This window comes from Diadema setosum, chromosome 10, assembly GCF_964275005.1.
Source record: "Diadema setosum chromosome 10, eeDiaSeto1, whole genome shotgun sequence".
NCBI lineage: Eukaryota > Metazoa > Echinodermata > Echinoidea > Diadematoida > Diadematidae > Diadema > Diadema setosum.
The window spans coordinates 31,813,301-31,828,524 of NC_092694.1; the positions used below are offsets into that span (position 1 = coordinate 31,813,301).

The window sequence follows — 15,224 nt, forward strand, 5'->3', positions numbered from 1 at the left end:
TTCTGTCATGGGCACAACCTTTTATGACGGCAAGTCGCATATTCTTTCTTTGCATATTTGTTTCTAGCTGCATGCTATTTTTGTTCATAATGTTGTTGAAACGAGGTGTAGCTGCATCGTCATTTCCCACCGTAGAAACTAAAATGTATGCATTTTAATTTGAATTATATTTTGAAATCTACTTCAACTTTGTATCAGTTTTTTTGCCCTAAGAGTAAATATAAAGATATTTTTAAAATTTATCTATGGAAACTGTGTTATGATGGTGTGCATATACACATGTGTGTGTGTGTGTGTGTGTGTGAGCATGTTTGCATGTGTCTGTGTGTGAGTATGTATGTCTGTTAGAGTCAGGTGTTAAATGGATGTAAATATAGAACAAAGAAAAAATTCCTTTAATGCTCTGATTGTGCAGTCTTGCTATTGAATTTCACTTGTCATTCAGTAACTTGTAAATATGTGTAAATTACAGCAATTGTGAATCAATGACCATGGAACAGATTTGTTGAAGTCAGGAAGCGTGTATTTGAGTTTCGTCTTTGTAGAAAGAGTCATCTGAATTTATATTAGTGTTTATTTGTGTATGTATGTGTGTGTATGTATGTGTGGATGGGTGGGTGTGTGTGTGTGTTAAACAAGTATTACTCATCTCAAACCATGTAACATGAATCAACATCATGACAGTAAAATGCCTCCTCCCACCAAGCCACATACTTGTGTGTAACATGGAGGGTAGTTCGATGGCAGCTATTCAGCTTTTGTTCCACGTTGCGAAGCAGAGAAAGTTTTTACATGTCTGTGTGTTGGAGTGGATAACTTCAACAACAAGACAGCAAATATTGATGAAATGCTTTCTGTCGGATGTCTCGCCATTTGAAGACGTGTGTAGGTGTGATTCATAATTTTGATTGTATTATATTTTCGTGCTGGTTATACCATGTTCTGAAGAAGTAATTTGAGTCATATTTTTCAGCTGTTTTGACTGACATTGAGTGAGTGTTTCTCAAAAAAAAAAAAAAGATGGGCCAAATCTGTACAGTTCGTAATGGCATTTATTTCAAGTGATGTTTAAATGGTGATGATGTAAAGACAGTTGTTGTTCTTCACTTTTCAATTATGATGGACCGATGATTGTTTGACGAGTGGGGTTTGGAATCATTTGTGGATGTCCATTTGCTTTAAAAAAAAAAAGGGAGAAAGTTTTAGGGAAGTACTGATTTTTTTTTTCCCACAAAAAGAGACAATGGGCAAGTTGGAGACTGCATTTAGCTTACACAGATTGTTAAAATAATTCAGGAAATGAGGTGTTCTTTCTGAAAGATTCACTGCTAATGTGAACTGTATGCAGATCCAACCAGACTTCTAGCAGCAGATGGTGTAGCAAGACACCTGCTGTACCGACAACTTTGGTAGTGATCCTAAAAGGATGATTTGTCATTCCCCTTGCCCCCTTTCTATTCATTCAGGGGCCATCTGGATCCAAGGCTAGCCTCTTGTGTTATATTGTGTCCACCAATTTGGAAAAAAAGAAATAGGAAGACAAGAATATTTCTTTTTAATTCAAAGCAAAAGTAAACTAAAGGAGTAAATTGGTTGATTGATCTGGAGGTGCCGTGGCCGAGTGGATAAGAGCGCACGTTTCTGAATTGCGTGAGCGTGATTTAAGTTCGTGAGTTCGAGACCCACAAAGCCAGACACGTTTTCCCTTCAGCAAGGCACTTTGTCCACATTGCTGCTCTCCACCCAGGAGTACAAATGGGTACCCGGAAGGATGAGAAAGCTTATGTTGGTTGATCAACATGTGCGCGCCTGTAAAACGGCGACTGGCTGGAATGCTCCCCAGGGAGTGGAGAGTGAGCATTGTCAGTGCTGGCAAGAAATAAAGGTATCCAGACACCGGGGTAATAATAGTATTTATGCACTTTGAGCACTCTATAGAGTGGATTTAGTGCAATATAAATTCATATTATTATAATAATGATAATAATAAACCATTAGACCCTAATCTTTTAGCACAATAATGGCACTCCATAACACATTATACAATGTCACATAATTGGTAGTGGTATCATTTCGATTTAGACCCATGGGATTTCTGTATTTTGTTCCTCACACTTCAAAGTATTTTTGATAGGATCTGTGTGAAAACAACTACCAGAGTATTGCTTGTTGTGTGGATGAGCAAGTTTTTTATTGAGCCTAGTGATTTGTGCGAATCGAGTATGCTTCTTCAGAGAAGCTTACACTTTGCCAGCGGTATGCAAGACACATTCTTGCTTGATTTTTGTGTAAGTATTTTTTTCCCCCTCTGGGAAGGTGAGTTATGTGTTATTATTAAGAATGGTCAGATCTTTTATCGTCTAATGTGTGAAAGTAATGTTTCACCCATGTCATGATTCTTGTTCTGTTTTGATAGAAAACTGTAAGCTTTGCTGTGGTATTCTCAATTAATTGGAAAGAAGAAATCACAAAAGGCTAAAAAAATCAGGTTTTGTGAATGAGAGTTTCAACAAGCTCCCGAATACTCCGAAGAATGTCTGTGAAAAGGAAGATTGTACAGAACAAACACTAAAAACGGGTATTTCCTTTCATAATTGTTCACTAAAGTCTCTTTCTTGTGTTGGTGCCATTTGGTTGTTTGAAGCAAACCTTGCACATGATAATGTTTGAAGATACATGTACTTCATCATGGTCATTTTGTCACATTCTCCCCCTCTTTTTCCACGCAGAAGACATGTTCTGTTTGTTCTAAATTTGTTACAATATTGATCAATATGTAGAGTGAGAAGACTGAGGGTTTTGAATGTACATACAAATCTATATTATGCAATGTTGAATGCTAAATGTAAAATTGCACTGCTAGCATCCTTTTTTTGAGTTTTTCAGCTCATGCACTGATCACATTTTTTTTTTGTAGTTCTCCTGTTTGTATACAATTTTTTCTTATGTTATGCCAGAAGATTTGGAAAGAAAAGTGGAATATTGTAAACTTTAATAGTGACTTTTAAAAAAGGGGAAATTTGATTGGTGACAGGTAATTCTTTTAATTTTGTGGAGTTTCATTGTTGCAATTTTATTTTCATTTCAGTATCATGAATTAATTATTAACTCGAAATGGAAAAAAGATGTTCAGGTATTTCATGAGGGGTTTTCATTCTATGCATTCCTCGTTCTTCATTTCACCCATACTTTTCCAGTCATCTCCATGAAGATGATCGTATGTGCGAGAAAAGCAGCAGGTAAATGAATCATCTTTATTACGAATTTTATCTAAAGAGTATGAGGATTGTAGTTATGTTGGGCCATATTTGGTTGTTTTTCCACTTTCAGGTTTTATATGTAGTAGTAGTTCACAACAAATGATATTCGTTGTCAATGTTGGATGCTCACTGTTTAGGTTTATTTAGTGGTTTTCATTTCAGAAACTTATTTACCTCCATGATTTATGTTGTCTTTTATCATAATCAAATAAAACAAGAACTAGTATGTTTCCTCAAGATGTAAGCTTTTATCCTATTTCGCTCTAGTTATTCTTTGTCTTTTCTTCAAACGTGATTGGGACTTAATTATTATCTCTTTATTATCTCTTGTTTGTTTTTTTTCATATGATGATAAGTTTGCATGCAGTCCTCATGTATCGTAGACTAAACTTGGGGAATATATATTTAAAGAATAAATGTCCAAGCAAATGTCCATTTTCATTCTCCTTCTTTTTTCTGGGGTATGGCTTAAGCAGTGTTGCATTTAATCCATATCAGTGTGGACAGATATTGGATGATGATTTTTACCATACTTCGTACGAAGACGTTATAAAGTACATGTATCTATTTCCAGCCGAGAGGAAATGTGTACTTTTTGTAATTGATTTCATTGATGCTCACGCTGTGATTTTAAGCAGATGGATGTTTATTTCATTACACAAAGGGGGTTACCATGGTTACTGTATCCCTGTGTTGGTGACATGCAATTGTTTCCACTCATGTGAGGAAGTTCAGATCGGATATGAAAGATCCATGTTACTCGAGATGTGGACAGAGCGATGTAATAAATATTTTTGTATAATCAACTGGCGTCTTCATCATGATCGTGGTTAATTTTGTCTTCTCTGGTCTTTTATTTTTCCACTGGCGTATTATCATCTGATGGCACACACTTTTTTTCTGAAATATTTTGCAAATGAAGAGTTTGTTTGCAAAAACCGATAAGTCCATATTTGCCAAATGGAGATATTTGCGATTAAAGTTCAAGAAAAATAAAGAGAATAATAAGAAAATTTTTGCTTCTTTTGACCATAACTTCAAAAATGTACCTTTATATGTAGTGATCAATATATCATTTAAAAGGTATTATTTTGTACTTTATGACAGAGAACGTACTTCAAAATCTTCAAAAATGGACTTATCGGTTTTTGCAAACAAACTCTTCAAATATTCATGTAGTGATCCAGCAAATCAATCATAATGCCTGTTATGATTACATTTCTGACAATGTATATTACTTTTTCTACAATTAATTTAGCCAATATTTATACCATCACACACACACACACACACACACGCACACACATGAAGAGTTTATTTGCAAAAACCGATAAGAGAATAATAAAATTCTTGCTTCTTTTGACCATAACTTCAAAAATGTATGTAGTGACCAATATATCATTTAAAAGGTATTATTTTGTACCTTATGACAGAGACGGTTCTTCAAAATCTTCAGAAATGGACTTACCGGTTTTTGCAAACAAACTCTTCATATGTATATATAAGAAGAATGAGTCTAAGGCCGTCTGCAGATCCAACAAGATGGCGTATTTTAGACTCATTCTTCTTATAATTATAACATTCGAAGTCCAACACCTGGAAAATTCCAAGATGAACATTATATATATATATATATATATATATATGAAGAGTTTGTTAGCAAAAACCTATAAGTCCATATTTGCCAAATGGAGATATTTGCGATTAAAGGTCAAGAAAAATAAAGAGAATAATAAGAAAATGTTTGCTTCTTTTGACCATAACTTCAAAAATGTACCTTTATATGTAGTGACTAATATATCATTTAAAAGGTATTATTTTGTATTTTATGAAAGAGACCGTACTTCAAAATCTTCAAAAATGGACTTATCGGTTTTTGCAAACAAACTCTTCATATATATATATATATATATATATATATATATATATATATATATATATATATATATATATATATATATATATATATATATATATATATATATATATATATATATATATATATATATATATATATATATATATAAGTGGGATGGTGCTGATATTTTTACCAAACGCTTCTGTCATCTTTGGAAGAATGATATCATTGAGACAAAGAAGACAGATGTCGCACGATGCCGGCTGGTGGTAGAAGCCTTCAACCTCAGGGGGGCATTCCATGAAGCATTTTGTCCCACAAAGTTGTCGGACAAATTTGCTTTCAGCCATTCAGATGCAAGGATTTCAGTAGCTTGTAACAGTCTGTCAGAAAAATATCTGACAAAATGCTTCATGAAATGCCCCCAGGTCTTCGTCAGCTTTTATTGTCTTTATTCGAAGTGGAATAGAGGTTTTGAGCATAACAAACCTTACGGAGTAACGAACATAATACAATGAGTGTTGTTTCAGCATGAGTTAACGACTTCACTTTATTTACTATAACATGTACACTCCAAAATGCACAATTTGCCCTCGTGCAGTTCTATTTCACCTCAGCCTTCGACCTCGTTGAAATAACACTGCACTTGGGCTAATTGTGCATTTATCGCGTATATAATCTAGTGTAATTTGAAATCATGCACTATTTGTATGATATATATATATATATATATATATATATATATATATATATATATATATATATATATATATATAATATATATATAATTTCATCATTACCTAATTTCATGTTGCATTTTATTAAGACAGGCAAAAGAGAAACAGGTATCTGCAATTTTGGAAGGGATTTAATACACACAAAAATCTGTGAACTACTAAAGTTATTAAGAAATTAAGAATTGACAACTCTGATGTTGAGCAGCTCAACGGTGTTGGTTTTTTTTTTTCACAAATTTTCATTAATTCTCGTTTTCTCAAATATTTTGGCGCAGACAGAACCCATCCACTGGGGGGACATGCAGAAACGTAGGATACGCTCATTATAAACCACGAACAGATCTGAAGCGGACTTTCCTCGTGATGAAAATGAAACATTTGTGACTTTTTGTGTACAAAAGGAATATAGAATTGGTCATGATCAACTCCTACGTCACACAAATTCGCCAATTTTTCTTACTCTCTAAACTTTATATGGGTAGAACTTGTTTTGTGTGTCTGTCTTTTCCACAAATTTTCAATTATCTTCTTTTCTGGTTTCTCTTTTCCAAATACGTTGCATCATGATATCAGGGAGGATTCTGGCAACATAATGAAGGGTCATTTGCATGTAGACCTACTACTAGTACTTTGTACACAGAGGAAAATGGATGAACTGTATTATTTCAATGCAAGACGCGTTCCCCAGACAAGGAGGATTGGATGAGGAAATTTATAGTTTTTATGCCTCCGCCACGAAGTGGTGCCGGAGGCATTATGTTTTCGGGTTGTCCGTCCGTCCTTCCGTCCTTCCTTCCGTCCGTCCGTCCTTCCGTCCGTCCTTCCGTCCGTCCTTCCGTCCGTCCTTCCGTCCGTCCGTAATGAATTTTGTGGACAGCATAACTAAAAAACCTTTTGATGTATCCTAATGAAACTTGGCATGTATGTGTATTAGGGGGTGAAGTTGTGCCTATCAACTTTTGGGTGCACATGCTCAAGGTCAAAGGTCAAAAGGTCAATGTCAAAAACATAAAATTTCACTATTTCCACATTATCTATGCAATGCCTGAAGATATTTCCTTGAAACTTAGTGTATACATGTATCACCCAATAAAGATTCTCTGGTGAAAGTTTGGGGTCATGAGGTCAAAGGTCAAAGGTCAAAAGGTCAAGTAAAAATATTGAAACTTCACTTTTTTCTCCATACCTTGGAAATTGTTCAAGGTATCTTCATGGAACAAGGTATATATACATGACTGACTGGCAGTGATTATCTAGACAATTTAGGGTTCATGGGGTCAAAGGTCAGGGGTCAAAGGTCAAGGGCAACACTTCAAAATTTTACTTTTTCCCTCATGTTTATGCAATGCCAGCAACATTATTATTATTTTTTTTACACTTGGTGTATGCATGTATAACCTAATAGAGATTCTCTGGAAAGTTCTTTTTTTCTTTCTTTTTCTTTGCCTCAAAGGTCAAAAGGTCAAAGATCAGGTGAAAGTGCTGAACTAACTTTTTCCCCATATCTCAGAAGTGGCTCAAGTTATCTTCAAGTTGAAACTTACTACATATTTATGCATGTTTGCCTGACAGTGATTATCTTATGAATTTTAGGGTCAAAGGCCGGATTAAAATGGTAACAATTTACTATTCAATACAGAAATTGCACTTTTTCTCCATACCTTGAAAATTACTCAATGCATAAACGTATGAATGGGTCAAAGTCAAGTTAAAGTCCTTAAATCCCCAAATACATGCTCTCCTATTCATCCAATTAAACCTAGGTCAAGGAAGGTGAACATTCAACACATTTGTGACAAACTTGTCATTTTGATATTTTGCCAATTTTGTGAAAATGTAATCACACATTGTCCATGTACTATCTAGACCTATTAGGAGAAGCATTCATTATGGCGGAGGCATACCAGTCACCATAGCGACATGTCTAGTTAAAACATGATACGGGTTTGGTGGAACAATGGTAAAGAAAACGGGATGCCAAATGTTTGACTAATTTACGTGTCTTTCATACATACAAGCACATATGCGTAAATTCGTGAATATGTGTACATATATATACATGAATATAATCATATACATGTATCATATATCATTTCACATACTGTATGACATTGTGTGTGTGTGTGTGTGTGTGTGTGAGAGAGAGAGAGAGAGAGAGAGAGAGAGAGGGTGTGTGACTACGTACAAACACACAGTGTCCACGAACGTGGAGTTTATGCGCTTGCTAACATAGAGACGTACTTTCCATCTACACACGTTAAGTCCTCCGGAACTGGAAAAAACAATAATGTTCTGACGTGAGTGTCCTCCTGTGACCCAAGAAAACTTTGAAGTCAATGTCTTCATTCATGAGAAACTACTGTCGATGAAACACATGGCCATTTCTATGCAAATATAACTAGATGGCTGATTTGGTTCCTGGTTAATAACAGCGATGATGTTATGCGCGGCTTGGAAAGATGAGCGTCTTTCTGATGACTAGACAGCATTTTCTTCGCCCTCTGTCTGTTTGTTTGTTTGTTTGTTTGTTTTTTCCCGTGACATAAGAAAAGGAGCAACGAGACTCTTTCGTGCATCTTCTCCATGTCATGGGAATATTGAAATTTTCATAAGGAAATAGATAAGTAAGAAGATCCGATTGTCTTTTATGTGAATTGGACGAAGACAATTACGAAAACTTACTAAACTTTCAATTTCAAAGTACCTTCGTTCAGGTGCACAGTGCACAATTGGAGTTGTAATGAGTTTTCAGTGTAAAGTGTCTCATATAATGTCCTGTATACTAATGACAGGGTTTACATAAGATGAAGTTAGCTGGTTCAGATATGTGTACCTGTTGTAATTCAGCCTTAAACACTTCTGCACATATTTTCTGGCTGAGAAGCTATTAGTAAGCTCAGACATGAATTTGTACACAAGATTGGTGAGACTTTCAGTATTAAGTTATAGGACTTTACGAGCTAAAGACTCCAGTGAGCTCGACATCAAGTAAAATAGGTGTCATCCCACGAGACCGACACCCACGAGTCATACAGCTCACGAGTTCAACATTTAAAAATGGCCCATGACTTTAACAGCCAACGAGCCCTACAGTCCGTGAGTTCGACACCAGGCAAATAAAGCCAATGAATTAGACACTAGGTAAAAACAGCCCACAACACGGGACTTAATGCGTCGGTCTCGTAGGCCTTTCGAATATTTGCATAGTGTGCAACTCATGGGCTGTATAACTCGTGGGTTGCATGACTCATGGGCTGTATGACTCGTGGGCTGTATGATTTGTGGGTGTCGGTCTCGTGACGAGCATCCGGAAAATAGACCCACGAGTTATACGGTCCAAGAACACGTCACTATAGGCAAATAAGGCCCACGAGCTTGACACTACGTAAACAAGACCGACGAGACCGACACTTGTTTTTTTTTTTTGTTTTTTTTTCAATGTTGAGCTCGTGGGATGACCGTCCCCCCCCCCCACACACACACACAAACACACATCACATAGCTCAGCACTCAAGCTCGTGTCAAAATTTTCACCTCATTTCCTTTCAACTATTGCAACTTGACACTTATTGCAATGATTTTTACAAATTCTCACGAGATAGACACACACGAATCTGCAGATCATTACTAGAGTTTATTCATCCAATCATTACAACAGAACATTCCATGATGCCTCTACAACCACAGAATAAACGCAACAGGCCTACCACGCGTTAAGATTTTTGTAACATTGTCAATTATCAGACATAGGTTTGGGATCATTCCCCAACTGCACAATATCTCATTAATGGTGTATAGAAATACTAAAACACTGGCTATGGAAAAATTTTCGAGAAGTGCATTATAGCCACTCTTGGGAGCGTCTCACTGTTGGGTATAGCTAGGAAGAAACTGATTTATCTGGTGTGGTTTTGCTGGGGGATACCTAAGGAAACGTATCAGGGCAATTAACCTCCGGCTAAATACTGGTAAGTGATAGTGTACGAGGAAAGATTAGGATAAGGGTTAGGTTTAGGGTTAGAGTTCAGGTTAGGGTTAGGATTAGGTACAGGATTAGGATAAGGGTTAGGGTCAGGGGAAGGGTCTGGGGCAATTGTCCAGGGGTTGTAATTGCCCCATAGACCCCGCAGGAAAAGAAATGCCAATTGCACACTTTGGTTATCACTCCTTCGTGTCTTCCTCCCCAACTCCCTTCCCTTTGTTTATACCATTAAGTCAGCACAAAACCAGTTTTACTGGCAAGTTGTCCGTTACTCTGTGTTTATTTTCTTTCTCTTTAGGCTGCCTTCAAGTATCTTCTTGCGATGGTAGACTCCTGCATTTCTTTCCTTCAAACTGGAAATAATTGTATCAATTTTTTTTTTAAAGGTATTTGTTCAAATCATACTTAGCAATTATAATTTTTCCCCAAAGTGACATATTCTTTTTGGGACTCAAAACATAACATTCTTTGAGAAATCAAAGCTAAAAGTACGTGACGATGAATACATTTTCTTTGTCTCATAGTGAATTAATGATACATTCACAATTTCCTTTATACTTATCATGGAAAGAAATGTTTAAGAGCTGACCAAATTGTAGCCAGCTCAGCTCCTAACAATTATCATAATCATGTACTGCGAATTTATTGCTAAAATTTTCGCTCATATACGTGCATTCTTCATTTATGTATGATTTTTGTGGGAAATGCAGCTATGAAATCAAACTGACCCCCCCCCCCCCAAAAAAAAAAAAAAAACAGCAAAAGGTTATTGCATGATCATATAATTTGGAACCAAAATCAAAATGATTCTGATGAGTTTAAAGGATTGCGAACGTTGATCTTGCAAGCCGTGGTGCTTCGTTTCTCCATCTGTAATATGGCAGGAAAAAAACAAAACAAACAAAAGACATTTTTGTAGAGCCTGGTATACAGAGAGCTTACAACTAAAAGACTTCGTGACTTTGAAATAATATGAGTTACATTTTCGAAGTTACTTGCGATGTTTTCCCCACTCAGGTTTTTTTTTTTCATAGTGCGGAATAAAGGAAAGATAAGTGAAAGTTAATCAAAATATGTGTCACAGCTGGTTACAGTATAATTCCGAAGGCTCGTTAATTCGAAATTAAAGTAAATTCGTCATTCCGGAGATTCGTTAATTGGAAAATGATATAAGGTTCCTTATTCCGAAAGTTCGTTATTTCGAAAAAGAAAAAAAAAAGGTTCGTAATTCCGGAGGTATGTTAGTACCTATTATCTTTATATTTTCGGATCAACGAAACTTCGGAATAACATTCTTTCTTTCATTTCCGGATTAACAAACCTTACTTCAGCTACAGAATTATGAATCTTCGGAATGACGCCATAAATGATTGGAGTAATGAACGTCTAGGTATAGGGAATTTCTGTTTCGGAATAACGAATCTTCGGAATTTACATCCCTTTTTATCTTCTACTCTCTTCTTGCTTCTTTTCCATACTACCCCCCCCCCCTCCCATCTGCGTCCTTCCCTGCTCTCTTCCTTTACTTCGCCTCTCACTTTCTATCTCTCTCTCTTTACCCTTTCTTTTTTCGCATCACATAGGAATACACATATCTTTTGAGTTGATTGAAGCAGATATTTCTTCTTTGTGAGTAGTATACAATCGATGGACAATTAAATGATTAAACCAGAAGCTTATAGGCTCGTGGAAAATCCTACTTGTATTGTCCCACCTGTGCAATTTCATGTGTGGCTATGATCCTTGCACTAAGATGTTATACTTATTTTCCTTGAAAGTATACATAATCATATCACTCAAATTTTATCGCTTGGTGGATTTTGAGAGAATCAACATTGCCCTATTGTACTTGTATGTCGGAACTAATTCGGCAAAATAAAAAAATGTCCCTTTCGAGGCACAATTACACATTTATATTTATTTTCTTTGAACTGATATTCAGTGTATATGTGGGGAATATTTTGATTTTATCATTTGCTAAGGTTAAACTGGCCACGGAGTCGGATAGTGCAGCTGGAGCAAAGATTTATACAAATAAGTTTTCTAGTCACCTTAGACGTATAGCAGTTTGTTTGGAGAACCGCTCTCGATGTTTGAAAGCTTGTTAGAGGATGCTTGGTTCAAGATAGTGTTCCAAGCGTTCCATCCGCCGTAAAGTGCAAGCGCACCTGGAGATTTAAGAGACCCATGCATTAAACATATTCACCATTAGTCTACAGCTTTAGTGGTAAGCGAATGAAACGTGATAAATGCACTCAGACATATTGTACTCACAGCTTATCTTTTTTTTTAAAAGCAGTAGGCCCTACATTTGTATTTTGTCATGACCATGCACCGAGTACGTTCATTTTGTGTCATATTTTCTTTTTCAACTAAATTCAAGCGTATAAACAAACAAATAAAAGAACCATTGACTTACAGGTACTACCTCTGGATAGCCGTTAGCTCATGTGCATCTGATCACTTTATTATTTTTTTTTTATTCCAAGCAAGGCATCTGACGTTATTGCATGTTTGTTGATCATCTCATTATCATATACCGCCCGGTTTTTATGATTTGCATTCGCCATCAGAGTCGTGAAATAATTCTACCACGAAATTATTAATAATCCATTGCTTTATATACTTTTTCTTCATTTTAAAATGGTACGACAGAAAAATTGAATTGAACTACATTAATCAATACGTGCTGCAATACAATCTTAAAAGCTGAAAATGTCTTACCATATATATGAGTCACTAAAATGAATACCATATCCCTAACGTACCTGCAACGTGGGGGGTCGCCATGGACGTTCCGGAGATAGTGCTGGTGGCATAGTTGCCTGTGTACCAGGTGGAGGTGATGTCCTCACCAGGCGCGAAGATGTCAAGGCAGGAGCCGTAGTTTGAGCCTTGCCAGTTATTCCAGTACCAGCGGCTGTCGTCGCTACTGGTGGCTCCCACGGTGATGGCCTTTAGGTACAGGGTAGAGGGGATTAAGCGATCAATCAGTATATATAGCAATTGATAAATCAATCAATCAGCTAATCAATATTTAGATTCGTATATACAATGTACGTATAATGGTGTGATGCTGGTATTTTAACCAAACGCTTTTGTCACCTTGGGAATATTAATATGATTGTGACTAACTGAAGACAATGGATGTCTCAGGACGCAAGCTTGGTCGTAGGGGCTTTCGACCATCTCTGCTTTATTGTCTGTTCGTTTGTTCATATATATATATATATATATATATATATATATATTTATTTCATTTTTCATTCATTTTATTGTTTCTGTATGGCACAATATAATCAACTCTGATCGCTTTCAGAAATAAACATATGATTCATAATAATTCATGGCTGATTTTGCACATGACAGGTAATCAGATCTTAGTGACAAAGAGCGAAGACATAATGATAATAAACAAAAAGTCAAGGTACCATACAGGAGGATCCCCAGTAAGCCGAGCTTGATATTGGGGCCTCATACACAGATAAATGAATAAACAGTTTCAACCAGCTGTCGGTTTACTTAACTACAACAAGACAAACTAGTTTTACACAACAAAAACAGTTACACAACAAAACATACACATGTACGCAGGTGATGCTAAGAAAGAAAAACAAAGAAGAAGGGGACAGCGATAATGAAAGATGGTGAGAAAGAACAGGAGAGAGAGAGAGAGAAATAGAAAGACTCCTCGTTCACTGTACAATAACACACTGTGCAAATACAACACTATTGCAGGTGCATACACCCTGTTGCCAGGTAACATGAAAATATCAGGTTAAGATATTTCACATTATAAAATGGGTTCAAGAATGTAGCCAATTGGAAGCGCTGAAATGAGTCACGTGTGCGTGCATTAATTTCTTAGTAAATGCACTAAGAAGAGTCTCTCTTCCACCTCCCTGGCCTGACGTACGTCACAATGTTTACGCTAGCAGTGCGCACTGTTACAAGTGTATCACGCGCTACTATACGCGCTGTCAATCCTGTAAACAACTTCTAGTTCGGGCCGCGGGCTGCCACAACAGCCGGCGGCCTTTCTTGTGCATAACACGTGGCGTACGTATACTCTTATACGTACGTACAGTACTTATGTGCGGGATTTCCGAGTGCGACGTGCGTAAATGTTTGGGACGAACATCTTCGGACATCTTGACTTTTGAGCGAGTGCTACATGTAGCTGACTGGTATTGACCCACAAAGGTACGTGAATAATGCTGTTAGTTTTCGACCCATTTTATAAAACAAATGATGCACAGGATTATTTCGTGGCGTTAATGAAGGTGCGGCGCACTGTCGAGTATTGACAACGGTTGCAAACATGCACTCGGCTGCGCCTCGTGCATGTCGCACCATTGTCAATACTCTCGAGCGCGCCGCACCTTCACTAACACACTCTATCCTGTGCATCATTTGTATAATATTGCACAAGTAAGACTAGCAGGCCGAAACTTGGCAAGTGTTGCGCGAAGCAACTTCATTGGATGTACCGGTCTATTATTTGCCCACTTTTATACACATTATGTGTGTTGTATGCATAATTCATTCCAATTTTTGCTTGGAAAGAGTTTCCGGGAGCGCATGTAAGGTGAAAAGCTTTCCTCAGTAAGTTTTCTCAAAATAATGTCAATTTAGACTTTGAAATAATGTGATCCGCGCGTTATATATACACGGCATAGGCGACGAACGTTAACGTACAGAAATGATGAGCATTGTTTAGTATTGTTTTTCGTGGTTGCATGAAAACTGTATCTCTAGATAGTAAAATACATCGAGGAAGGAGGGGGCAGCAAATTTTGGTGAATATATTACGGCAGGAACTCGAGCAGGGGAGGTGCTCGAAGCATCCTTGTTGGAATTGCCAGCAGCGACAACGGCGTATATGTTCTTGCTGATCAGGCCTTCGACTGCGTTGTCCACGGAGGTCGAAGCGCTTCCACCGAGAGACATGGATGCAACGTCGTAAGCCCTGGCATTTTCCTTAACGTAGTCAATCCCTACGGGAAACAGTTTAGATTTGTACAAGACAAAGTGATTGTGTGTATCGCCAACGTTCAACATTACATTAACTAGCATACACACCACCTAATCCTAATGGTGGGTGATTGAATCCGTCAAAACACAAATAAAGCCAGCGTGTCGAATATCTATTTCCTAGCAATTTGAATAACTGGGTAAGAAAAAGTCGAATAAGAAAGAGCAATAAAACACGCACACACACATGTTTCATGTCAACTGTAAAGGTTGATGCACAATGAGGCCCTGTTACTTGCTGAAGGACAAAGCTGAAACTTAATCAATATTCACTGCGTAGGCTTACTGATCAACTTAAAGAAGATCTTCCATGGAAGCGATTTTGATAATTTCGCAGGATGCTGTTCATAAAT

General features: G+C 37.0%; 1 protein-coding gene across 2 annotated transcripts in view; it reads right to left on the reverse strand.

The window, feature by feature from the left end:
* Window positions 1–10,577: 10,577 nt before the first annotated feature.
* Window positions 10,578–15,224, reverse strand: part of LOC140234216 (aqualysin-1-like) — a 29,640-nt gene continuing 24,993 nt past the window's right edge. Inside the window, exons 7-10 of one of the 2 annotated variants that reach the window (XM_072314278.1) lie at window positions 14,650–14,834; window positions 12,606–12,792; window positions 11,889–12,005; window positions 10,578–10,707 (exon numbers count right to left, since the gene is read on the reverse strand). In XM_072314278.1, coding sequence (XP_072170379.1) covers window positions 11,890–12,005; window positions 12,606–12,792; window positions 14,650–14,834 — 488 coding nt within the window. In that variant the 3' untranslated portion in view covers window positions 10,578–10,707; window position 11,889. The remainder of the gene's footprint in view (window positions 10,708–11,888; window positions 12,006–12,605; window positions 12,793–14,649; window positions 14,835–15,224) is intronic. The other variant, XM_072314279.1, reaches the window with a different exon arrangement.